At 39.3% G+C, this 25,335-nt stretch overlaps 3 protein-coding genes across 5 annotated transcripts; all 3 read left to right on the top strand.

The window, feature by feature from the left end:
* Positions 1 to 1,008: 1,008 nt before the first annotated feature.
* Positions 1,009 to 10,537, top strand: LOC104967397 (SH2 domain-containing adapter protein F). 3 transcript variants are annotated; one of them, XM_010796807.1, is made up of 9 exons: positions 1,009 to 1,245; positions 1,708 to 1,750; positions 2,494 to 2,752; positions 2,925 to 3,026; positions 3,192 to 3,354; positions 4,635 to 4,892; positions 4,981 to 5,155; positions 7,857 to 7,976; positions 9,453 to 10,537. In XM_010796807.1, the coding sequence occupies exons 3-9, from the start codon at positions 2,498 to 2,500 to the stop codon at positions 9,637 to 9,639; spliced, it is 1,260 nt and encodes a 419-aa protein (XP_010795109.1). In that variant the 5' UTR covers positions 1,009 to 1,245; positions 1,708 to 1,750; positions 2,494 to 2,497; the 3' UTR covers positions 9,640 to 10,537. The 3 variants fall into 3 exon arrangements, with proteins under 3 accessions (XP_010795109.1, XP_010795108.1, XP_010795110.1); XM_010796806.1 differs by lacking the exon at positions 1,708 to 1,750 and having other exon boundaries at positions 1,011 to 1,245; XM_010796808.1 differs by lacking the exon at positions 1,708 to 1,750 and having other exon boundaries at positions 1,018 to 1,245; positions 2,494 to 2,743.
* Positions 10,538 to 12,585: 2,048 nt separating this feature from the next.
* On the top strand, positions 12,586 to 15,067 carry spmap2 (sperm microtubule associated protein 2). Its single transcript, XM_010796855.1, has 6 exons — positions 12,586 to 12,719; positions 12,799 to 12,860; positions 12,957 to 13,014; positions 13,655 to 13,781; positions 14,591 to 14,750; positions 14,826 to 15,067. Exons 1-6 carry the CDS (start codon positions 12,586 to 12,588, stop codon positions 15,065 to 15,067), a joined length of 783 nt encoding a protein of 260 aa, XP_010795157.1.
* An 838-nt stretch (positions 15,068 to 15,905) lies between these two features.
* Positions 15,906 to 22,528, top strand: LOC104967396 (uncharacterized). Its single transcript, XM_010796805.1, has 6 exons — positions 15,906 to 15,977; positions 18,132 to 18,289; positions 19,997 to 20,156; positions 21,181 to 21,240; positions 22,043 to 22,212; positions 22,294 to 22,528. Exons 2-6 carry the CDS (start codon positions 18,232 to 18,234, stop codon positions 22,467 to 22,469), a joined length of 624 nt encoding a protein of 207 aa, XP_010795107.1. The 5' UTR covers positions 15,906 to 15,977; positions 18,132 to 18,231; the 3' UTR covers positions 22,470 to 22,528.
* The last annotated feature ends 2,807 nt before the right edge of the window (positions 22,529 to 25,335 follow it).

Genomic DNA, 25,335 nt, shown 5'->3' with positions numbered 1-25,335 from the left:
TTCAATTCGAAGAGATAATGTATTATCATCATTCCTCTTATCACCGTCATAATTTTCCTCTTATAAAACCCTCCTGGTTTAGTCTGAATACAGAGGGGAATCTCCAATGTCATATTTTACTTTACTTTAGTCAGTTTCTTACATATATATATTTTGTGTAAAATATTGCCTTTTAAAACGTCACAATGGTCTTTACAAATAGTTTTGTCAAATAGCTTTCATAATAGTACTATTTTTGCTCCTTTCTTTAAAATCCTTTCTTTTCCTGTAGTATAAATCTAATTATGTTGCTGCAGTATTTTGGTCTTTTATAAAACGTTTTAATTTATTCAGAATATTACTACTTTTATGCATTACTTGTGATGTGTGTATTTTCTACTGTAGATATGTTTATATTAGCTGTTTATTGTTTTTATTTGTATTATGTTAATACTGTATTCCACCTTTTAAGTATGTTAATGCATGAACACACTAGAGTATTTTCACATTATGCTACTTTATGCTTTTACTTCACTACATTGTGTAGGCGAATGTACCTTTTTCTCCACAACATCTTTTTTTACATATTTAGTTACTAGTTTCTTTGCAGATTTAGGTCATTAATACAAGAGAAGATATAAATCAACGCACACTATATTATAATAGTATAGGTTTAGCTACCCCATAGTAGTGTATAAAGTCATTCAAGTAAACCCCACCTTTACCAAGTGCAACATTGAAGAGATTAACACATTAATGCAACAATCATGTTTTAAAACAAACTAGTGCTATCTGGTGCTTAAAATGGCTATTTTCCATAACGAGTACTATTACTTTTGGAACTTATGCTAATGCTAATACTTTTGTACTTTGTCTTGTAACTGAGTATTTGTACACTGTAGTATTGCTACTTTTACTTACTTGTTTCCACCAAAAACAGTCCACATTAAGGACTCTGTATCTGTAAAACAAATGGTGTTAATTGTGGATGAAGCCACAGTGGTATCTGCATTCATGTCGTCACAGTTAAAACATCGCAGTGTTCCCCTTTAAGCCTGTCGTCAGTGAGTGTTGTGTCTCGGTCTGCTCCACCGTCTGGTCCGGCTAACATTAGCTGACTGACCTGCTTGGCTCAGATGCAGCAGAACGGATTTCACGGATAACAATGTTTTATTCTTAGTCCTAAAAACGTGAAAAAAACCGAAACACCAGATGGTTGGCAGAAAGACGTAACTGGACCGGGAACCGTCAATGCAACGAAAGAGGGTGAGCGTGAAGAAGTAAAGCCGTTAGTAAACGGTTGGAACGCTTCGACGTTAGATGCTATCCGGCTAACTTGGCTAAGCTAGTTTTGGCATATTAACAACAGTGTTGACCATCAGTTGTTCAACTCATAATTCTTTAACCCTTTATTTTTTTATTTTTTTATAACATAACATAACATAAGCGTTTGTCAAATATTACGCTTGGTGCTGATACTTTGAAAGGACATCTTCAATCTGCTGTTATTAATATGTGATTGATTGAATCCCCTAATTTACCCCCTGATGCTAACTAGCTATTGTCAATGGTTTTTGTGATTTTCTGATTTAGCAAGATTGCCAGCGCTGACCTTTTGTTATCAAAGCTCACGGTCATCTTGCATTTAATAATGTTAAGTCTGAGGTGCTGCACATTTTATTTCTCCTGAACCTGTTGATTAATGCCAATACCTTTTTTATTTCTCAGGGCATTGCCAGATTTTAGAGGGATTTAACAACTCTAGCCAATGGTATGCTAACTGAATACAAATCTCATTGTGATCATTAGCCTGCTTTACTCAGAGGTGGAAGAAATACTCCGATTATTTACTGAAGTTAAAATAGCGTAAAAGTACTGTAATCAAAATTGCACTTAAGTAAAAGTACACAAGTATTGGCATCAAATATATACTTTATGTACCAAAAGTATTTGTTATGCAGAATGGCCCATGTAGGCACTTTATTTTTTATAATAATATATTATAATTAGTGGTGCATTGATATGTTCATCACTTCAAAGTTGCACTTGATCTGGATTGCTTTATACACTACTGGGTAGATTAACCAATGGAAATACACGATAATGTATTAGTCAATTTATATTTTATAATAATAATCTAAATCTGCAAAGTATCTATATCTGTAAAATGAATGTAGTTGAGTAAAACAGTACAACATGTGCCTATAAAATGTAGTCTGGTAAAAGTATAAAGTAGCATAATGTGAAAATAGTCAAGTAAAGTACAAGTAGCGCACTCAACGGTACTTGAGTAAATGTACTTTGGTACATTCCACTGCTGGCTTTACTTATAAGACTTTAACTCAAGGTTACAGTTTTACCATTTGTCTGGTATTTAGTTCATTGTTCTCGGTACCATATATCCATCATTACCTAACAGAAGCAACATATATTTTCCCAGTTCATGTCCCAATTGATTCTTGAAAAAGATAATGTAGATTATTCTAACATATCAATATGCCACTTCATTCCCAGATCCATGGCAAAGTGGCTGAAGGACTACCTAAACTTTGGCTCCAGGCGTGACCCTCCGCAGGTCCCGAGGCCAGATTACAGTGAGAGTGACATTTTGAGGGCCTACAGAGCTCAGAAGGAGCTAGATTTCGAGGACCCGTATCAACACTCTGAAAAGGAGCGTCAGAATGGTGGTTTCAGCCCCTGTAAGGCCACAATGAGCCTTCCCTCTTTCCCTGCATTCGACTCAGTGCTGCCCAGCGGTCTGGAGGTATGGCATGTATGTTTTTACAGTCATTTACAAAACAAGTTTGCATTTACAGCAAAGTTTCATTGTTTTGAAAATGTTTTACCAGATACTGTTTAATGTTGGCAATGTAAACTTTCATCACTTTCTCACTTGGACAATGAGTGTTGAAGATACATTTAAAGTTGTGCGTGTTGTGTTTTAGGTGAAAGTGATATCTCCCAAGCACAGACTTATTAAAGTGGACTCTCAGGAGTTTGGCTGCAGTAAAGTCCCCCTCAGTCCTGTGACTATACAGGAGGAACCTGTAAGAAACATTTTTTATTTGTGATCAGCTTTCATTTTTTCTGCCACATCACCCTTATTGCTGTTTCTCTATTCCCTCCCTGCTTTTTCCCCTTTTATAATTCACATACAACACACACACACACGCACACAAAGTGAGATGCTTTGTTCCTCTCTCCATTTCAAGGTGGTTCCCTCTGCCCCAGCAGCGTCGGACGCTGACACCGACTACTCTGATCCATTTGATGTCCGTCCAGACCCAAGAGGCAGACCAAACTGGGAGCCAAAATCCGCACCAACTGACTGCTGCAGTTATATGGAGCCATTTGAGGCCCAGAGGATTATCTCAGGTTTGTTTTGCGATCTTTTCCCCCCTCACATTTTAGGTTCCTTGGAATATTTACAGTTTTAGACTATCTACATATTCACAGTGCAAGCATGTTATTTTTCTTCTGAAAGTGACATTTTTATTCTCAGTTTCTACTACAACAAACACAGTGTTTTCTTATACTGTCTGTCTGAATATGTCTGTATTCGCCATCTGTCTGAAAAGCTCAGTTTTATTTCCTGTCTCTTTAATCCCCCTCTCAAAATAGCTCAGTCTGCTCTGATTGGTCAGTGTTTTTCCAAATATGCCCTGTGGCCTCTGCTACATCCATGCAGCCAGGGAGTGATTATAGCAGCACTGGAGTGGCACTAGGGATGGGTATCGTCATCCGGTCTGCTTATCGATTCCGGTTCTTATCGATTCCCTGTTTCGATTCCAAAATTGTAAAAGAAAGAGGTCAAATGTTTAGATAACAAACATATCTTTATTCTTTTAAGCTTTAACTGACATTTTTACAAATAAAAAATATAAATGCTATACAAATGTATTGCGCAATAGCTGTGCTTTATTTTAACTGAGCTATGCCTGTGGCAAGCTATTAGCAGGCATTACACTGTGCCTTGTCTTTTTCTTTTTTAGTGTAGTGGAGCCTCACTTTAGAGCGTTTACCGCGATCCATCTTTGGTGTTATGAAGTGACTGAGCTCGTGAACTGTCTACGGGAGGGCGGGGGGAGCCTCGGTGCGGGGCAACTGTGGACCTCTGTCGCCTGTCAGCGCAACTTACATGGCGCCGTTTAAAAAAATGAAGGGCGCTGACGACCGGCCGTTCTGTGATTCTCCAGAACACACAGATGGCCAGTCCGCCCTTACCCTATTCCACCGGGTCACCGCGGCGCAGACGGACCCGGTGGAATACAGGGTCTACCGCGTTTAGGAACCGTTAAGCAGAACCAAAATTGTGTATTTTGTATGGGTACCCGGTACCCGGCATTTTCTTATCGGTTCTCATCTGGAACCAAGTTTCTGTTCCCAACCCTAAGTGGCACTTCTACTTATTTGTAGCATAGTTGGTATAGTTGGATATCACAAAGTTACACAAGTCTGGCCTGTTTAAAGCATAGACTGTATGGGTTAAAGGCACTGTTTCTAAATTAGCGCTGCGTGCACTTGTCATTTTGATTCAAAGTATTAATTTATCACCTAGTCCTACCTTAAAAAACAAGACATGAAACCTAACTTTTTACAATATGGGACTCTTTAAAATTGTGCTGGAATTAATTTACTCTTTGTTTACTGTGCAGAGCTGCAGCACAGCATGATGACTAACAGATCTGGGAGTGGAGATGGGGGCCAAATCTACGATAACCCGTACGAGGAGAGGACTCGCCACCAGCACCGAGCCAATCCAGCCGCACAGCAGCTGACTCAGCGCGTTGAGGGCGGTCTCCCCCCGATAGACGGCAGGGAGAGCAAGCTGCCTCAGGATGATGAGAGGCCGGCGGACGAGTACGACCAGCCCTGGGAGTGGAAGAAGGACAACATCTCGAAAGCTCTAGCAGGTAAACTCGATGTCTCAATCTGTGTCTGTTGTCTTGAATACTCTTGTTTTTCTTTTTTAACGTACTGTATGGTTCTTTTTGGCCATAGTTCAGTTTGAAGGGGCAGAAAGGGAGCGCTCGCGGGCTCAGACAGATCAGACCAGGCTCACCAAGACGGGCACTTGTTCTACAGCGTCTGAGTGCACCACACTGCGCCTGGTGGGAGACACTCCTCCTCTCCTGGGAGAGAGAGTGGACCCGTTTATGCCGCTGGAGAGACAAGTGTAAGTGTACATCTGCAATGTTCAAAGATCATTTCTGCTGTTTTTATTTCACAGTGCCATTTTATTTGATAACCTCACCCACATCCCATAGATTTAATAACCTGGATTATTGTTTTGTTTTTCTCCCACTGGGTAAACATTTTTGAAAATATAATTTTTTAGAGCTTCTAAAAGACTTACTCCTATATAAGTTGATTTCTAACACTTTTCAAACAAAGAGGAAAAGTATAGAACATTGGGGAAAAAACTGCATAAAAAGGAAAATGTAATCAAATGAAAAAGATAGTATAATCAAGGTCAGGTTTTATTTATATAGCACATTTTGAAAACGAATTTTGGTCGAGCCAAAGTGCTGTACATGCAAATAATAAATAACACATTACTACAATCGCAAAACAGAAGACAATAAATTACAACAGTAAATATAAAAATCAAACACAGGGAAATGTCATGAGTCGTGCTCCGCTCTGACTAGAAGGCCAGAGAGAAGAAGTGAGGATTTAAAAAACCCCTAGGGTCTGGGCCGACCTCACATGGAGGGGCAGAGTGTTCCAGAGCCTGGGGCCAGCTGCAGCGAAGGCTCGGTGCCCCTGGGTTTTGAGCCTGGTCTTGGGCACTAACAGCAGCAGCTGGTCAGCCGACCTTAAAGCTCTGGCTGGGGTGTAGCGCTGGAGGAGTTCAGCTATATAGGCCGGAGCCAGCCCATTTAGTGCTTTAAAAACAAATAAAAGAAGTTTAAAATCAATTCTGAACCGAATTGGAAGCCAGTGCAATGAGGCCAGAATTGGGGTGATGTGGTCACGCTTTTTATGGCCAGTGAGAAGACGTGCAGCTGCGTTCTGCACTACATGTAGCTGCAGGCGTCTAATTGACGCCTGGTCCATACCCACATATAGAGCATTGCAATAATCCAACCTTGTGGTTACAAAGGCGTTAATAGCCCTTTCTAGGTCTTTAAAAGATAAAAACAACTTGTTCTTGGCCAATAGTCGTATTTTAAAAATATAGTATATTAGTATACTATTGCATAAATTAAACAAGTTGTAGATATCAACCAGTCAAAAGAACAGAGGAACATGAGAGTTTTTAACATACGTTGGTTTGTAGTTGCACATACCGATGGAAGGTAAGGACTTTAGGCCGTATTACATTCATTTTTTAGCAAGAATTGTGTGGCAATTTAAAAAAACATGCTGCTGAGAAAACCTTCCTGACTCCAATAACACTACAGTATGATGGTGATGTTTGAAGGATTATGGATGATATTGATTCTCTTTCCCATGGTTCCTTAGTGGGCTTTCTGTGTCAGTGGGAAAATGTGGTAATGTGTTATTCATCCTTAGTGGGGAAATATATAAGCTTTTAATGGCTTCATAACTCAACATATGAGCATAGAGAGGAAATGACTTTCCAGTGTGATATTGATGAAAATAAAAGGTTTAATTTCTTTATTGTTTTCTTATTACATGTTTTCCTCAGATTAATTTTTGATTACAATGATTGTTCAAGAGCAATTATCATCTTTTTTCACTTTTGTCGTACACTGTTATTCCTCCATTTTGTTCTTTATGGAAATTAACTGTGTGTGAGCTTTATGGTAAATAAAGGAAGCTTACTTTTTGCAGTCGCAGATAAAAACTGTTGCAACATAGTGGGGATGCACATTTAACGGATACATAAATCACTTCCACATATATCGCAATGTCCAACAGTCAGTCTGCTATTTAAGCATTCACAAGTAAAAGAAACGACACATTTAGATAGAAAATCAGGGAAAGTTGTTTTGACGCTGCTGAAAGCTTACCTGTAAACTAGGGATGCCAGTGATTATTTGATTATTCGAATATTCGTTACAGTCTCCATAATCGAATATTATTTTTAAAAATCGATTTTATTTATATATATTTTAATTATTATTTATGTATTTTTTTTTTTTTCTGGCTTATTTTCAACCAAAATATAGACTAATAGTAATAGTATTAATAATTGTAAATGGCCATCGGTCACACCACCAGTTTGTTTTACTGTAAACTTGGAGGAAGCCTGCGTGCAGAGCAGACTGCTGCTGCAGCACGCTACACACCGACCCCGCCCCCGCGGGTCGAATAATCGATTATTATTCGCCAGGGCTGCCGAATAATCGATTTTGATCGATGTCAGTTTCCCTGCCCCAACACCATTTGGTAAACACAGGGTAGACTAATGCTAATACTAATAATAGTATTAATAATTGTAAATGGCCATTGGTCACACCACCAGTTTGTTTTACTGTAAACTTGGAGGAAGCGTGCGTGCAGAGCAGACTGCTGCTGCAGCACGCTACACACCGACCCCGCTCCCGGGGTTTTGTTATGTTTCATTAACTTTTCTTCACAATATTTGATTTAGTATAATGAGTTCAGAATCCGGAGGGGAGGCTTTTCAATTACATTTTCCATTGCTAGGAACAGCTTACCGTACCTTTTTTTTATTTTTATTTGCATTGATACAATACGATCTGTTACTTTAAAAACAACTCTTAAAAATGTATGTCGACTTACAACTAATTCTTCTTTCATGCCTGTTGTCATCGTCGTAGTGTTTTGCAGACACATAATGTTTGGACCATGTAGCGGTTTCAGTATTGAAGGAACTTAGCAATAGTCCCTGAGTTACACTGCATGGATCTCAGTGTTCTGTTGTTTCCTCCTGGTCTCTGCAGGTGGTACCATGGAGCCCTGAGCCGCTCGGAGGCAGAGAGTCTGCTGACTCTGTGCAAGGAGAGCTCGTACCTGGTGAGGAACAGCCAGACCGGCAGGAACGAGTACTCGCTCTCTCTCAGGTAAACTCTCCTTCTCACACTCTGAGTCCAGCTGCAGATCGTTGCTGTCCCACATTCGTCCTTTCAACGACTTTAATGCACATTCTGGGTCTCATTTACAGTTGTAGCCTCTTTTTGTTTTATTGTAAGCTGTACTGGACTCCCCACCTCCCAAAAAACGGCTTCTCATATTGTCTCAATTCAAAATTGCTTTCTCTTAAAGGGGAATCCTATTCCACTGTAATGTCTCCAAAATGATCAGATTTTCTTTTTTTTGCCTCATTTGGTTCTCTTCTGGTCTGTGGGTGGTGCTAATCGTCTCAGACTTGAGCCCTAAGACAGCTTTTCATTGTTCGCCCTTTTCCCTTTTATCTCTCTTCCCATATAGGCGCTTTATCTGTGTTGCTTTTTCCTTCCCCCATCCCCCACTCCTCTCTGCAAGTGTGTTTACTTATGAACACTTATGAATAATTAACATGAAAGCAGCTGTTTTTCCAGTGATCCTCTGCGTGCTGGGACTTATCTCTCGTCTGTACTCATTAATACGAGTGGATTAAACCAAGCTGAACGCTCATGTATGTAGCCAACCAAAACCAAAAGGCATGAATAGTGATCGGAGGTGTCGGTGAATAGATCAGATTACAAATACAAGATGTTTCTACTAGGATCTCTGTGGATTATTTTCTAGTCCAGTGTTCTAATAATTATGTTCAACAATCCTCTAAAGAGCCAACAAAGCACTAAGAATGTTATATAAAGTTGATAAGACCTATTCATCAATCTGAGTTTACATCAGTGTTATAAATATTGATGACAGTTTACAAAATCGCAAACGTCATTAGGAGATGAATATAATAACAACATGGTAATGATTCATGGTAAAACTCCAAGCTAAAGTGCATTTGTTGCAAATTACAAACAAATTCATTCCACAGCCATTTGGGACCCCACTGACTCACCATTTTATATTTCGGATAATTCATGCCTTTTAATAAGAGAGCAGTAGTGGAGAGGTGACGGGTAACAAGTGGCGTGAAAATATGCAACAAAGCCCCCTGCGGTATTTGAACAAAGGGTGTTGTGTTGATGTTTCACATATACATCCCAGCCTAAGCCATAGGGACGTCCTAACAAGATTAAGAACATTGACACATTTTCGGTAACAACTTTCGTCTGTTCCCAGAACAGAATGCGTTCCCATCAGTGCTTCCGCCAGGGGGGCGTCTTGCCTTCCTTTGACGCCCTTATTCAGCTTGGGACGCCCTGAACGCGAGCCGAGGGCGCCCTCTCAGCCCTGGTCTGGCGGAAACACTGGTTCCCATAATTGCTTTCAGAGGCATACCTTGACATGTCTCCAGATGGTTTTACTCGCTCGCCGCAACACTTCACTCCAAGAAACCACATTTGGTTTTAGGAATGTGTGTTCCCATAAATGCCCTTTTTGTAAATGTCACAAACAACACACACATTTGAATCTGTTTCCCTCCTTCTTCACAGGAGCTTTAAGGGCTTCATGCACATGAAGTTCACTCGCTCTGCAGACGGGCGCTATGTGCTCGGAGAGAACAGCCCTCCCTTCTCCACCATCCCCGAGGTCATCCACTTCTACACTACACACAAGCTGCCAATCAGAGGAGCTGAACACATGTCTCTACTGTATCCCGTCATAGTGCAGACCCTCTGACACTGACACACACACACACACACACACACACACACACACACACTCTCTTTCTCCTGGTGCTACTGAATACGATATATACCCAATATTTACCTACTACCTTCCTGTTTTCCTACATGCCTTTTCATCACCATTCTACCTGCACTGCCCGCTAGAGATTGGACTGTTTGGTGCCATCTTCTCCTTTTACTATAACCCCAGTAACTACACTGGCAGCTCAATAAAACGTCTCAGTGCCTCATGTAATCACCTGTGAACTGGTATTGTCACTGAAATCCCCTTATTTTAATACTATGGACTCCTCAAAGCAGCAATCATTCATAGAAAGTTTATAACTAAGTACTTTAAAAAAAAAAAAGTGTCCTGAGAGAGTAGGATCTACACTACATTGCATGAAGACCGGTCTCTTTTACTGTAGAGCAAAGAGTGACTGTACCACTAGGTCACTTAAAGGATAATAGAACGGGTGTTTTTCTTGGTATAGGTAAAGAATATCAAGCAAGATGATGGATATGGGGTGTGGGCTTTTAAACTAGATTTCGACAGTGTACAAAGCAGTTTAAAAAGTGCTCTGACTGCAAAACAACTATTGTTATCATCTTAAGTGTTAGTTACAGTATCAACCCTTTATCCCTGGCCTGTGATTCGTTATATAGCTGCTTCCTTGCAGTGTTTCCCTGAGCTCATGTTTCCAGTGAACAACACCAAGTGACAGCATAATGTCCCAAAGACATGACACGTCACTCTCTTTGCAATACTAGTTTAGAGATCAATAGCAGTATTATACCGAAAGCTTATTGCTTTGTGATTATGACTATTAAAGGAGCTTTGGTAGACTATGTACTGTGCTGTTTTATAAGATTTTAAATGTGTGTTGAAAATAAAAGTGTTTGTTTTTAAATAGTCTGTGTTTTTTTTTTTTGCATCCTGTGAATTTTATATGAGCATATTTTGATCATGTCATATAAACAGATGGTTCTGGCAAAAATGTATATTTAAGTTATTTCTCATCTAAAGGTGACGTAAGTTAAGGCGATGACAGGTAAGTTCCTATTTAAATATTTACAACCAGAGAAAGATGTTTTCTATTCTAGACAACACATGCTTATTTATTGCTTTTTTAATGTGTAGTTGATTGAAACCACCTTTGGATTAATTAATTCTCAGAGATAGCTACAACCATGCAAGATGCAGTTTCTTTACAGATGTGTTGTTGAGATCAAAATGAAGGTTGAGGTGGGTCAGGTGAGGTACGTTTTTTCGTTGGTTGGTGTAATAAAGATGGTCTAGTGCTTTGATGCATTTTATTTGTTTTCTTCAGGAAACCAGGAGCAATGGAAACTGGCATGTACATGGCCCATAGAGATACATCTGGTACAAATGATTTCATGTTGATAATGCCAAGAAGTGTGATTTTAATGGTGACATTTTAATCCTTAAGAATCTGAGCGTCTTTATTTTGGCTAAACCAATTATTTTAGACTTATCATAGGAGCTGAGGTTGAACTTCCAAAAAACAACCATTGATAACATGTATGGTTCTTGCATAAACAGACAAAATTATTGGGAAATCTTATTTTTTTTTTTTAAACCTAAAATATCCATAGTGATGCCTTAATGCGACACACAGTAAGGCGGAGTGGGACATCGCCTCTCCCTGCCCATAGAGGATCTTTTGTTTTCTGTACCCCACCAGTGTCACCTGGTATACAGCGTATGCACCTGATCCCCTAGCAACCAGCAGGTGTCGGTTTCACCACGAGAACCAAGTACAGGTAAAAACTATTATTGCTTCTAATTGTGTTATAGTTACTTTTACAGTAGAGAAACTGTAACGTGGTTAGTTAAAGGTAAATACATTTGTCTCTGTGTTATTAATGGGGTCAGCTACAGATTAAATGTGTGTGTGGTTGGTGCATTGAAGGGTTAAGCCTCAACAGTACATACTCAATATTTTTTTTCATGGGCTACAGCACTCTTAAAATGGATTAGCCATTACCAATAGAGTGTATTACATGGCAAAAATGTTTAGCTAAATTAAGGATGCAAGTTATTATTATTACAACTTCCTTCCCTTTCTATTGTTGTTTTGTGTTTACATTGTTTGTGAAAAAGTAAAAATGCACATGGGTAACATCCTCATTGTTGTGTATAACTCACACAGACTTACAGTGGGACAAAAAAGTATTTAGTCAGCCACCAATTGTGCAAGTTCTCCCACTTAAAAAGATGAGAGAGGCCTGTCATTTCCATAGTTATACCTCAATAACTTTGTTATTAACCAAATACTTATTTTCCACCATAATTTGCAAATAAATTCTTTAAAAATCAGACAATGTGATTTTCTGGATTTTTTTTAGATTCTTTCCCCCCATTTTGTCTCTCATAGTTGAGGTATACCTAGGATGAAAATGACAGGCCTCTCTGATCTTTTTAAGTGGGAGAACTTGCACAATTGGTGGCTGACTAAATACTTTTTTGCCCCACTGTATATATCTGAAAAAAGCAATTCATCCGTATTTAATGTTTTAAATGTCTGCTAGATACATTACTTAAACTATCAAAGATATGTCTTAAAACCTACACACAAATATTGAGCTTTGAATTAATATGTGTCTGATGTGGGTTTTTTCTCCAGCGAGAGGATTCAACCACCTAGTTAAAACATCAAAATGACATTATTATACATCATTAAAAGTATTCAATGTAACAAAAATAATATAAAAGTCAATCCTGAATAGTTGGGCTTTACAGTTTTTATGTCTCAATATCAATAATTGTTTCAGGGCTATTTTATTCGTCATTTTGAAACTGAAATCACAGAATGACATTTCTACTCTTTTATAATAAGTAACACAACTTTCAAAAGAGAAAGTGAGCCAGCATGCCTTGGCTTGAGTTGTTGTTGGCACACTGTGTAGTCTGTGACAAACAATGTTGTTTACTGTCATGTTTGTGAAGGACAATGGCATTGTGATGAATATCCTCTGCTTCCCTCGCCAGCCAGCTTCAACTATTTTCATGGCAACTTTCACGAAGAAACTTGCTCAACCCAAACCCAACAGACTCAGATATCCAGACCGGTAGGCCCAATAGAATCCTGTCTTCCTCTCTCCGTCTCCGTTTGTATTCTGATGTTAAGTCCTCTCTTTTATTTTCCAGTCGTTCTCTTTACTGGCTGGATCAGATGCCACCAGAGAGTACTGGATCCATCACCAAAATCGGTACATCATTCACATCTCTCTCCAACATTTTCTTCTATTTACAACATGCCCTGAACTGCTTTTTTGTGATTTGTGCATACATGTTTTTCTTTTTAGAGTTAACCCCTCGCTGGTCGGAGCTATGTAGAAATAAAACATTCTACAGTCAAGTCACGTAAATATGAATTTATGCATTATGCTAATGATGAATGAACTGCTTATGCATGTGTGATTTGTGAGAGGCAATGAGACAAAAGTAAGTCCTGTGATGCACTTTGTAAGTCTGGTTTAAATGGTTTTCTCTCCTGTGTTTATGACTACAGAACACATGTGAATAAAGGTTTTGCCAGGATAATTTAGACGTACAGTAAATACATTTTTACAATTTACATTTACAACAGTAATTCATTGGAAAAAATCCTGACAAAAAATACTACCAAGAAGTTTTTTCCCCATTTGCCAGGAAACACAGCAATGCAGCTGGTAACAATGTTAAATGACAATAATATTTAAATAACTTTAACATTAAAGATTTAATGAGGAAAAAATCAAGTTGTTTAAAAGAGAAACCTCGCTGTGAACTTTTTAGATCTGAACTCATCTCCATCTGGCCTTAATGTTCTACTTTCTCTTCTTGGGTTTCTGCTCGTGTCTGCCCCCTACCTTCCTTTCCCTTCCTCTTCCTGGGTTTCTGCTCGTGTCTGCCCCCTACCTTCCTTTCCCTTCCTCTTCCTCTTTTATGTCTTATCAACTTCCTTTTTAACTTTCTGTATCCTCATTTATCCACGCTCTCATTACTCTCTTCCTTTCCTCAGAATTTCTCCCGAGTGGGCGGTGAGCGGCGCAGCTCTCCGGGCCGTCCCCTCAGATCGCCTCTGTGCTCTGGCTCTGCCTCCGGCTCCTGCGGTCGGCTGGCAGCCTGAGCGCCCTCTGCTTAAGCCTGTGAATAACACACACACTATTTCCTGAGAAAATGCTTATCACGAGGTAGCTGGCCGCTTTCCAACTGACCTTTCGACATGTCTTTAAAACTCCACAGCCAACGGTGTTAGTAAGGCAGGAGCATCAAGTACTTAGGAAGGCGACTGAACTTACACGTTTTCTTTGAGTCCTCTGAGTGTATTGCTTATTGGCGTGTTGTCTCCTCCTCGCCCACTGTTGTTCCAGAGGTTTGGTGTTTTCTTGCCTGAAATGCCTCCATTGGCCTCCTTGTTTTATATCCGTAACATAGTGACATCAGTATGTAACACTTGTACGTCTATTGGCTAGCGCTCCAACACATTATACGTGATATGCTAAGGGCCGGGACATCTCTAAGCAGTTGACCAATCACAACAAAGTCGGCCAGCTAACCAATCAGAACAGACAGAGGGTGAAAAGAGGTGCTGCAGCATATGAGAAAAATAAAGAGCTTTTTGAACATTAAAACATGTGAACATGTCACATTCGAGACACAAAAAACATACAACTTGAGTTCATACATACAAAATATGACCTTAACTTTAAAGTTGATCCCTTTTTAGGTTGACGGCAACAAAATGAGTGAACTAAGAGTCTAATAAGTGGCAGCAGACTGGATGTAAATTACTTTGATAAGATGTTCTCTAAACAAAATGTATCTGTTGTTAAACCTTCTTCACTGCATTGAGGATAAACAGCAAACTTATGAATGTACATGTGTTTGATAGCTTCAGGGCAGCTCCTGTCTGATATGGTGCTTGTGTATAACCTCCTTTATGACCTGGTTGTAGTTGAACAGAGGGACGCAGACGGCAGTCGCCACTTCACGAATTTGCCAGCTTGCCCAACCGAAACGAAGGCCAGTTCTGGAGGGTTGTAGCCCCAAATCTAAACCTTTACCGTTGACCCACATACCCTACAAAGCATCAGCACACATGGAACTACTGGCTAGTAAGTACTTCAATTGTTTATCTATCGTGGCATTGTTCTACTTGCTGTATGACATAATTGCTTTTATGTTTTCAGCCCCTAAGCACGACCACCCTAAGTTTGAAGGGCAGCGCTCCGTCTGCTGGCCCGTCTCCAGAGCGGCGAGAAACTGCTCGGCCAGCCATAGACTTCTCGAGCTGTGCGGGCCCAAAAAGAGGATGGCTCTGTTCGAGGGGTACGACCCGAACATCGTTAGCCGGGCGGCCCGCTCTGCCAGACCCTCGCCTCGGATTCAACAGCTGTGTCTACCTCTGCCTCGCAAATGCGCCTCAAACTAGGAGGGATGGGGTTTGATTCCAAAAATGTGTATTGTTCTAATTTCCCTCGTTGTGATAAAAGTAGTTTTCAGTCAAAATCAAATGCCTCTTATTTAATCATATACCAGGTATTCTTGGCTATACTAAAAACTAAAAGTTGATGGTTTTATGGGCATCAATCAAAAACAGTTGTAATGCATTACACACACCAGTGGTTGTTGTAATGCATTTATAATAGTGGTCTCATGGGTGCCACTAGTTGGTTACATTAGGAACAAGAAGACCCTCCCCCTCATTGCAGTCACTTCATTGTTAGACCATGAGATAGAATAGACATAGAGGGAGATATTGTTCACAGCAGCTGAAATTGTTTTGAGACATCCTGCAGCGCACATCCTGCTGCTCATATCCTTCACATCTGATTTGTTTTGTTAGTTATTGTGAACACGGACAGAAAGCCAATAACTCAGCTCTGATGAGAAATGCTGAATTATAAATAATACATTTCCAAAAGGCTTAATGAGCCATACAAAAAGACAGCTAAGTCATTTTAATGTTATATAACAATATATCACACTAAGTTATTTAGTGAGTAATAACATTTAGTTTTAACTGTGTGCAATCCACTGAAAGTGAGAGTTTACTTTGTTTTTATAAATATCCCTTAAAAATAGATTGTTTTGTTCATCTTATATCACGTGGATGGATGGAAATGATTGTAGGCTACGATAAAACTTGATCTAAAAGCCTAATATCGGACCTCCGAGGAAACAACTCCACGGTCCTCCAGGCTCCAGCGGTCCGCGACCCGCAGTTTTGAAACCTCACAATTAACATGTGTTGACGCTGGAAGGCGGGTGTTAGTAGTCCCTCTGATCCATCAAGTCGGTCATTGGACTCGGAGAGGCGCGTGTTGGTCGAGCTCGCACCGGTAAGTGATTTTGACTCAAACATTTTCATGTGTTTTATTTAGCGCTTGTGTCTTCAACTTTTCCGTGAATGTCTCGCGAAGCCTGAATGGGTTTTGTGTGTAAGTGAAGTGTCAAAACTGTTCAAGTAGTCACAGAAGGACTCACTCAGACATCCAAATGTGCATTCCTAATATAGCTTGCTTGATGTGATGAGAAGTTGTGGGGTTTTGTATTTCTTGAGATTGCTTTCACTGTAATTAGACCTGAGAGGATACGTTGATTAATCGACTGATTGATTGAAATGGAAATTTATTTTTGCGACACTTTGTATTTATATGGTCACGCATTTACTAAAAGAAATGTTGGTTCAAGCTTCTAAGATGTTACGATTTGAGATTTGTTATATAATATATCCTTTCAAATGTAATGTACTGCTAGTGTTTTAGAGGCTGGTTTGTTTGAAAACTATTTAAACATTTAAATATGTAACACTCTTTCTGGTTTCACTTCTCACCATTCCCTCACCCACTCACCTGTTGCATAAGTAGTTTGCGTTACACACACCTGTCCGCTCAAAAAAATAGGAAGTATAATTACCTCCCTTCTCCATTACTCCTTAAGGCGACATGAAGTAGGAACTCAAATGCTACACATGTATATGTGATGGGAATCTGCTCAGAAGACTACCTCGTTTAACAAAGAAAAAAGTAGATGAATGCATTAAAAACGATATATTGCAGCTTTAATTGTACTTTCTGTATATATGTAATAAACATCAACTCGACCAGCTGCAAAATAAACTGATGCTGAAATGTTAATGTATCAGTAATAATAATCCAATAATATGAAACCGGGGTCAGTCGTTTGTCCAACAAGTACTCTGAACATTTATGGTGAAAAATTATAAATACAGGTTAGTCGTTGTATTTCTGCTTTTAAACAAGAAATAGATGCAAGTGTTTTATAGAACGAGAGAAAAGGTTTATACTTGTGAAGCTTGCAGTGCTCTTGTTTTGTTGACACTGTATCAAATAGACGTAGGGGAAATAAAGGAAAGTGTCACCAAGCAGTCCAGTACAATTCTACTTTAACCAACATCTCCAAAAATGAGTTGAATCAAGATCTTTCAGTATGGGGTTACCACAACCGAAGCGTTACAAGCTTCACAAAGATTGGATTCATTGAAGAGCTTTTACATTAGATTTATATTATTTATATTTCACCTGTCCTTGGGGATGCTCCATAATAAGCCTGAACTCTCTTGAAGTTAAAATGCTAATAATCATAAAAGGTTAGACCTGATGTTTAGTCTTTATTATGATGGATGAACCAGAGAAATGTAAACACAAACACCCTTTAGACCCACCATAAGAAATCAGATGGTCTCTTCTTGTACAAACTGACACATTTCCTATGTGGCAACGCCAAGTTGAATAACTGCTAAAGGGCTCAAAACAATCCAAATGTTGTCGTGACACTACTACACAGGAAGTTTTACAATCAAAATGATGAAATGCATCCTCTACACTGAGTCATTCTTGGACATCTGGCCCTTTCACCGTGTGAATCTTTGTCAAATTTGACATTATGTTCTCACTGTTGGATGTAAGGCAAATGTATGTAAATAGCATCTTTCAACACAAGGCAATTCAAAGTGCTTTCCAAAAATAAAGAGAGCCTTAAGATATAGTGCAGCGGAATCACAAAATATAAATTGACATTTAAAATCGTAATTTAAAAAAGGTGAGAGTTGTAGTAAAGTACATTTACTCAAGTTTTGAGTAATAATAGGTTATAATAGGAGGCGTGTGGCGCAGTGGATAGAGCCTTGGTGTTAGGATCAGGGTTCAAACCCCACTGCAGTCAGCATGTCGTTGTGTCCCTGGGCAAGACACTTCACCCCAAATTGCTCCTGTGGTGATTGCCCACAGTATTGAGTGTGCAAGTCACTTTGGATAAAAGCGTCTAACAAATGACATGTAATGTAATGTAATGTTAAGATCAGCAACAAAGTCACTTAAAATAGCTCCACCTTTAGCTTCGATAGACACATTTACGCATCAAAAATCTTGTGGGACTTTTACCTGTAACAGTATTTTCACAATTTGTTATTGATACTATAAGTAAAATACGTGATTACTTCTCACACCACTGTATGTATTTCCTGTTTTAAGATGTTCAGCATGCAGGGTGTTTGCGCTGAGAGCTTGTTGGTGTGATGGCGGACAGTGAGTGAGCAGGACTGAACCCCCAGGATATACGGGGGGGGGGTATATGGAGCGGCCCCGGGCCGTGCTGTGGACCTGCCTCCTGGGGGCCGGACTCACCCTGGGTAACATATTCCCTTTTTTTAAATCCAGAGAAAAACATGCAACTATGGAGATATTTGGGACACTGCCATAAGAACTGGAGGATGCAAATCCGTATTATTTGGGACGGGTGTTGATTCATTATGTAAATTAGATCATATCAGTTGGCTGTAGGTTAGTTACTACCACAACTAATCATGGTGCTGTCTGTTTTTCTTGTTTTGACACGTACAATGCATCAATGGGTTGGATAAACACCGCCTACTTTTTCATCTGGTTATAAAGATGCAGTTCATCAGTGTGTCTGGTGAAAAGAAGATAAGCAATAAGCCTAATAGGAACGTTGTGATGCCAAATTGCCCCAAAAATATTAAAATAGTTTAAAGAGCAGTTTACTTCTCAACATTTTCGAAATAATTACGTTTTTTATTTTGAATCTATTTCAGAAAATTATGAAAAAGACAAAAAGCGTGATGCTATTAAATATTGACCATCAGGAATAAATAAAACATTAAATTGTGACACAGCTACAACTGAATATTTCTAATTGTGAAATGACTCACCATCGAAACATTGTCAAAATGCAGAAATCTTTCATTAATAGAATACATTTGTTTAAAAATACCCGTTCGTTAAATCGTCACGCAACCCGCGCAGTATTAGTCTTATTTACCAGTCATATGCTCACTACTTCTCAAACTCATTTGAGAGTGTTATCTGTTCACTAAGGAGTAATATGAGAGAAGAAAAAAAAACACTGGTAACACAGTGGAGGAATTAATTTATAAAAATAGTCATAGCGTTGGTTAATTATTCCTTTAACAGCAACAATCTATAAAAACAAATTATAAAGAAAAACAAAGAAGTAAATGGTAGCAAATATTGACCACCAGGAGCAAAGGAAACAAGTTCAAGTTAAATTAGGGTAAAAAGTATGCTCTCAAGCCACTGGTTTGTAAAGCGTAGTATGATCATGTTTTGAAATTTAAGGCAATCATCTTGTACAGTCAGGTCTAAGAAGTCCTCAGGCCAAAAGAGCAATGGCATTCTGTGCACAAGTATTTGACAGAATAGGAATCATGTTCATCCTACGTGCCTGATTAGATGGAGATAGTTCTCCAGGGGTTTGTTTCAATACGTTTGTGGAGGATTGAAGGGCTGCCGTTTAGCAACAGTTGGATGATGAAACAGATTCACAGACACCTTATCTCTCCCACGTTTCTCCTTCTTTTGTTTCTTTATTTGCTACCAGTTAAACCCACGTTCTGCCCGAAGGTGTTTCCTATGCCAATGTTCTCATCAATGACTTGCAGAATGTTCCCCTTAAAGACTGATTCTCTGTCTGTTACTTTAGATGAAAATAAGGAGCCACTCCCCACGCCCCTCTGAGAGATATTTGATTAAAAATAACACAATGGTGCCCCTATCCCCTGTGTGCCTTGGCAAGGTGGGGGAGGGGGTTGCCTTGGTTGGTGATTGGCTAATGGTTACACAAGCCAAACAAATCGTTATGACATCATAAAGTGGCCAAAATCTGATCAGCTCATTTTCAGACAGGTGTTTATATAAATGGATCAGGACAAAAAGTGAGCGAATCTTTTTTCCTGAAACTTTCAGAATCTCTTTACACAGAGAGGACACATGTTTATGTATAAAAGACATGACAAAGTGGATTTTGCACAATAGGTGACCTTTTAATGTCGTTAACTCCAGCCTCTCTCCATGAACAGCCTTGCCTCCAGCTTTCTCCATTACGCACCCCGAGGCGCACCCCCACGGCCCGCGGCTGCTCCGCTGTGTGTTCCTGAATCGAGCTAACGTCACCTGCCACTGGGAGGCCGGAGACAACCACACGACTCAGTACACTCTGCAAGTTCAACTGGTCTTTATGTGAGCAAAACATTCCTTAAATATGTTGGAAGTCATGCTCATCTTTTTGTTATAAAATGTTTGTTTTTATTGTCTGGGGGATACGGTTGTTTTCTTTTTGTGTAGTCAATGTGTGACTTTAATGGGATAGGATTATTCAGTCAGACAAATATCAACCGGGAGAGACTGGTTTTCTGATGAAAGATTATTTATTGAGATGATATAAATATTATTTGAGGACCCCATTTGAGGACCCCATTGTGACATCATGTATCTGGGTAGAATAGGAAGAATTTGTTCTTGAACTGGGATTTGCCCTGTATGCCATAGCACAGGATTTTATTTTATATTAAACCCATCACACCTTTGTTCCCTGTGTGGAACATTTGCATATTTTGTTTCAACATGCATTTGGTCCGCGTTGTCCTTTCAGGTGTTGTTCTGTCATTTGCACATTGCCAAATTACATCTGTAGCCCGAAACAATGCGTTTGTCTGTCTCTCAATTCTTTTCCCAAATGTGTCAGCAACACACTTTTCATCCTACCCCTCTAACCTTTCTTAATTTTTTTTATGACCTATCATTTAGTTATGTTTTTTCTAAACAGTGTTTAATTCATTATCATCAGTAACAGTAACAGTAACAGTGGATGCAGATACCACAGAAAAAATGACAAACAAATTACATTTTTTTAACATTTTACTTGATAAACCACTTCCATTTTACATTTCTACAGCCTGTCAAGATTAAACGTCTGAAACGATCGTTTTTTAAACTGGGTTGCTGGTAAACAGGAAACACATAGTATCTGATAGTGTCTCAGATGTACCTTTGATATCAGACAGGATTTGTCTATGCTGTACTTGGAAATCCTGTCCACTAAATTAATCTGATCGTATTGTACCCTAAAAGTCTAACTCACCTATCACTTAGGTTTGTTTCTTTCTAAATATCAAAAGAATGATGCAGACATTATGCAGATAGCTTAACTACTCTTCCTTCCAACCTGTACCTTCTAACCCAACATTTATTTTTCTGCCTGCAGTTCGAACCCAACACGGGGCATCCTCTCATCAGACTGCACAACAGATTCCTTCCTCCGGCTGTAAGACTCCTCAACTCATCCTCCGTATTCCTGCTTAATATTAGTTTTTTGTTGTTTAGCATCATGGACTAAAACTTAAAGGGGCCATATTAAGCTTCTTTTTTTTGGGGGGGGGGGTTTCCCCTTTTCTGTAGTGTGTTATATAGGTTTTTGTGCACATGAGAGGACTGCCAAGGCTAAAATCCCAACGTTCTTTCCAGTGGGAGTTTCTCCCTTTCTAATTAATAAATACAATTCAGGTCTTTAGTTTGCTCTCAATAGTATGAACCCCCTCTGCGGCCCTCAGTTCTCTTGGGAGGCTGTTCCACATTCAGGGGCCGTAATAATTCCTTACGAGGGTCTTTGTTTTTAACTGGAGGCATGATTAAGGCCAGCACCAGAAGACCTAAGGGTTCTATAGGGTTCATAAGAAAAGCTAATTTGATTTAGTTTGTGTCAGCATTTTAGCTTGTCTGTTACATGCGAAGGCCTCAGTCTATAATCTGCTTTGAATCTCACATTGGTGTGACTCTTGGTATGCTGCACTGAGATGATAAGAATCACACAGCGTCCACATCAACTCTTAACTTTTTTTTGGTGAATGTTGCAACATTTCAGATGGTATTGAGTGGGAGACGTGTGTGTGAGCAGTATTGTGATGTGTGCAATGTAATGTGTGTGTGACTGACAGGGCTTGTGGTTTTGTGCCTGTTTGTGTGTCTGCTTGTTGACTTGAGAACTCAGATGAACCTTGTTTTTAAATGCTTCTGTTTGTGTTAATGGGTATGTATTTCTATTTGTATGTGCATTTGGGGAAGCACAGACCACCAAACAGCTCTGACAAAAAGTTCACCTGCATCACGCCTAACACCCGCTGCACGGCGGCGTTAAAAAGTACTGACGTGAGGAACTGCTTCTGCATCAGCATCACAGCACACGGCCCCAAACATAACATCACGTCCCGACCCCGCTGTCAGTCAGGCAGGACTGAAGGTGAGGTCCTTGTACTTCTTTCTACTAACTATGTTATTTTTCCTCTTTTCCATCTCACTGATTTCTCCCTTTCTTTCTCAGTGATGTTGCCTCCAGCGGATTTGACAAGCACAAAGTCAGTCAGCGGGAGTCCTCGGTGTCTGACTGTAACCTGGAGACGCACCTTGTCTGTGTTTCCTGTGGCTGCCTCTGAAATCAAAGCCGGAAAACTTAACTCCCAGATAGAGTTCAACTTCACAGCACAGGGGCAGGTCTGACACTCCCAAATACACCCAAAACAAAATGACACTTGCATAAAGGAACACATTCAGAAATAAAGTTAAGGAGCAGGGTGTAGTTTTTTTTCAGAAATGGAAACATGTTGCTCAAAGTCGAGACCAAATGCACAATATCTAGATCCCATCGCAGAGTGTGGGAGAGAAACTCAGCCTTTGCAGAACGTTTACATGCACAAAACCCTATATAACACGGTCAGCCTCTCCGCTCACAAAGGGTTCAATGAGGGACGGAAAGAGCAGGGTTTGGGTGTAACACAGGGGTTTATTGTTAAACATACACAAAACACGTTGCCCGTGCGGGATCCTTCACAGGTCCTTTGGTGTCCTTCTAGGATCCAGCCTACTGCAAGACAGACCAGAACCAGGTTACCACATGCTTTTATTCAGTGACTGATTATCTGATTCTGATCAGCTGTCTGGCCTCCTGCTGAGCCACTCCCTTCACTCCAGCAGCCCGCGCCCTAACCACACCCCGCTGCCACAAACACACTACAGGAAAGGGAAACCCCCAACACATCACAATAGGGCCCCTTTAAATGTTTTGGGATTGATCCAAAGGATGTCCCAAAAAATCTAAGAAACTGAGACAAAATGTAAAAACCTGTTAGGCTTCCTTGCCTGGTTAGTTAAAACACTGTTAAGCTGTTTTATTAATAAAGTTAAGTAGTACTGTTTTAAAATAAAGACTAATTTAAGGAAAGACAAAATGTGAAGCTTCCTCTAACGCGCACCTTACTTTTCCCTATTATTTATCATATCCTCCAGAGACCCACCCATTCATTTTTGTCCTCTGTGGAGCACATTGGGTTTTGGTCCATTACTTTGATGTCATACATGCCACAGCATTAAGCCCAATTGTACTCCACAGAGGACATCCTGAGCTTTTCAAACTTATGACATATTTGGGGGTGTGGCTTTGAAAAAGATAATTTCATTGTATTTCAAAATGGCGTCCATCAACACAAGCACTGTTTATAGAAAGAGAAATGGTACGTTTGTAATTTTGTATTTACCAGTGTTTTGTGAGTTCAATATTTTTTATTATTTACAGTAAAGGAACATCTTAGGAGTTAGTGTAGTGAGTTTTCAGAGCAGTGTAATACTTATTTGACTTAAAACTAAATGTTTTTATGAATGTCCTCTGAGGACATGGGGATTTGCTAACTTTTTTATTTCCCCCATTTTACAACACAAATGGAGTCAACTATGGGCCAAAATTAACACTTAGGTTTCTGTAGGGTTCATAGCAGACGGATGCACTGGGAAAACATACATCAAAGTGCCTCAAGTGTCAGATGTATCTCTGCATTTCAAAAAAAGGATGGAGTACTACAAATGAGGGCTCAATATTTGTTGCATTGAGTTGTTGTGCTCTAATGTTGTCTAAATGTACTTGTATGTTAATGTTGTTTGTATACTATGCTTCACATAGCTAACACCCAATGTCCTCTACAAAGGACACACAATAAAATACAAATATATATTTTNGGACATGTCAAAGTCAGTCAAAGTCAACTTTATTGTCAATCTTTCACTTTGTGTGTACAGACAGAGAGATCGAAATATCGTTTCCCACAATCCCGAATACAATAACAAAGATATAAAAAATATGTGACTATATATATATATATACACAATCAACCGATACATTTATACATATGCACACATTTAGACATTAATACAACAACAACAATGAACAATCTCAATGTAGAGAGAATAAGACTGGATCCCTGTCTGTAAAGTAACTAAGTACATTTACTTAAGTACAATGTTCAGTTACTTGTACTCTACTTGAGTATTTCAATGGTGTGCTACTTTGAATTGTAGTGGAGTAGAAATACAGAGGTAAATTGTGTACTTTGCAGATTTGGATTACAAATGTGAAATATAATCAACTCAAAAATGAAGAGCTCCACCCGGAGTAAGTTCACAAGCTACCCTGCAGTATACAGAGTAATTAAAACTATCTGCACCTTTACCAGCTCTGATAAACACATCAATGCATCAATATGTATTCATCTGAAATGGGACATTCTGCATAATGAATACTTTTACTTTTGCTACTTTAAGTATATTTTGATGATAGTACTTGTGTTGTTTTAACTGAGTAAGACTTTGAATGCAGGACTTGTACTTGTAACAGAGTATTCCTATGCTCTGGTACTTCTACTTTTACTCAAGTACAAGATCTGAGAACTTCTTCCACATCTAGCAACGACTGATGTGGTTACAGGCTTGGGGAGTAACAGATTATATGTAGAGGGATAATCAGGTTAGAAAAAAAGGTAACTGTCCCTTACAGTTCGACTGGTTTATTTTTGGGATTGTTTATAGACTACTACCTAATTATGCTTAATGAAAGCCAGGTTTTTAAATTGAGATTATTCTCTTCTTACATATACACTTGATATTTCTTTCTGTTTGGCATTCACTTGCATTGCATTTGATATTCAGCTAATCCAAAAGTAACAGAAGTAATCAGGTTACATTACTTTTATATTGTGATCCTCAGATCAGGGTACCGATTACATTTGTACATAGGCAACTAATAATTGTAAAGGATTACATTTTGTAAGTTACCCTCCACAACTGTGTATGGAATTACATCAACCGGCTGTGAGGATATTGTCTGATCTGACGATACAATCAAACAACAGTTTTATTGTTTTCTAACAAACAAGACGTTATGCTCAGGATCTTTGTGATGTTTTCATTGTGATCACAATTGCAGCAGAGGCGGAAACCAATACAATACAAGTCAAACCCCAGCTGGAATTAATTTGAAACCATTTGTTCCTTGTTTTTGTTTTCTTCCTTGTCATGTTTAACATCTCGCAGATGTTCT

The sequence above is a fragment of the Notothenia coriiceps genome, unplaced genomic scaffold, assembly GCF_000735185.1.
Source record: "Notothenia coriiceps isolate Sejong01 unplaced genomic scaffold, NC01 NC01_scaffold00037251, whole genome shotgun sequence".
NCBI classification, from domain to species: domain Eukaryota; kingdom Metazoa; phylum Chordata; class Actinopteri; order Perciformes; family Nototheniidae; genus Notothenia; species Notothenia coriiceps.
This window is presented reverse-complemented; position numbering and strand designations above follow the sequence as displayed.

Excerpts from the sequence above, each read along its gene's own strand:
- spmap2 (XM_010796855.1), top strand. The coding sequence starts at position 12,586 with ATGTTTGTGAAGGACAATGGCATTGTGATGAATATCCTCTGCTTCCCT. Across the intron at positions 12,861-12,956 it reads TGGATCCATCACCAAAATCG|AGTTAACCCCTCGCTGGTCG; the intron begins GTACATCATTCA and ends TTTTCTTTTTAG. Across the intron at positions 14,751-14,825 it reads ACACATGGAACTACTGGCTA|CCCCTAAGCACGACCACCCT; the intron begins GTAAGTACTTCA and ends TTATGTTTTCAG.
- LOC104967396 (XM_010796805.1), top strand. The coding sequence starts at position 18,232 with ATGGAGCGGCCCCGGGCCGTGCTGTGGACCTGCCTCCTGGGGGCCGGA. Across the intron at positions 18,290-19,996 it reads GGGGGCCGGACTCACCCTGG|CCTTGCCTCCAGCTTTCTCC; the intron begins GTAACATATTCC and ends CTCCATGAACAG. Across the intron at positions 20,157-21,180 it reads CAAGTTCAACTGGTCTTTAT|TTCGAACCCAACACGGGGCA; the intron begins GTGAGCAAAACA and ends TTCTGCCTGCAG.
- LOC104967397 (XM_010796807.1), top strand. The coding sequence starts at position 2,498 with ATGGCAAAGTGGCTGAAGGACTACCTAAACTTTGGCTCCAGGCGTGAC. Across the intron at positions 3,027-3,191 it reads TGACTATACAGGAGGAACCT|GTGGTTCCCTCTGCCCCAGC; the intron begins GTAAGAAACATT and ends CTCCATTTCAAG. Across the intron at positions 3,355-4,634 it reads GGCCCAGAGGATTATCTCAG|AGCTGCAGCACAGCATGATG; the intron begins GTTTGTTTTGCG and ends TTTACTGTGCAG.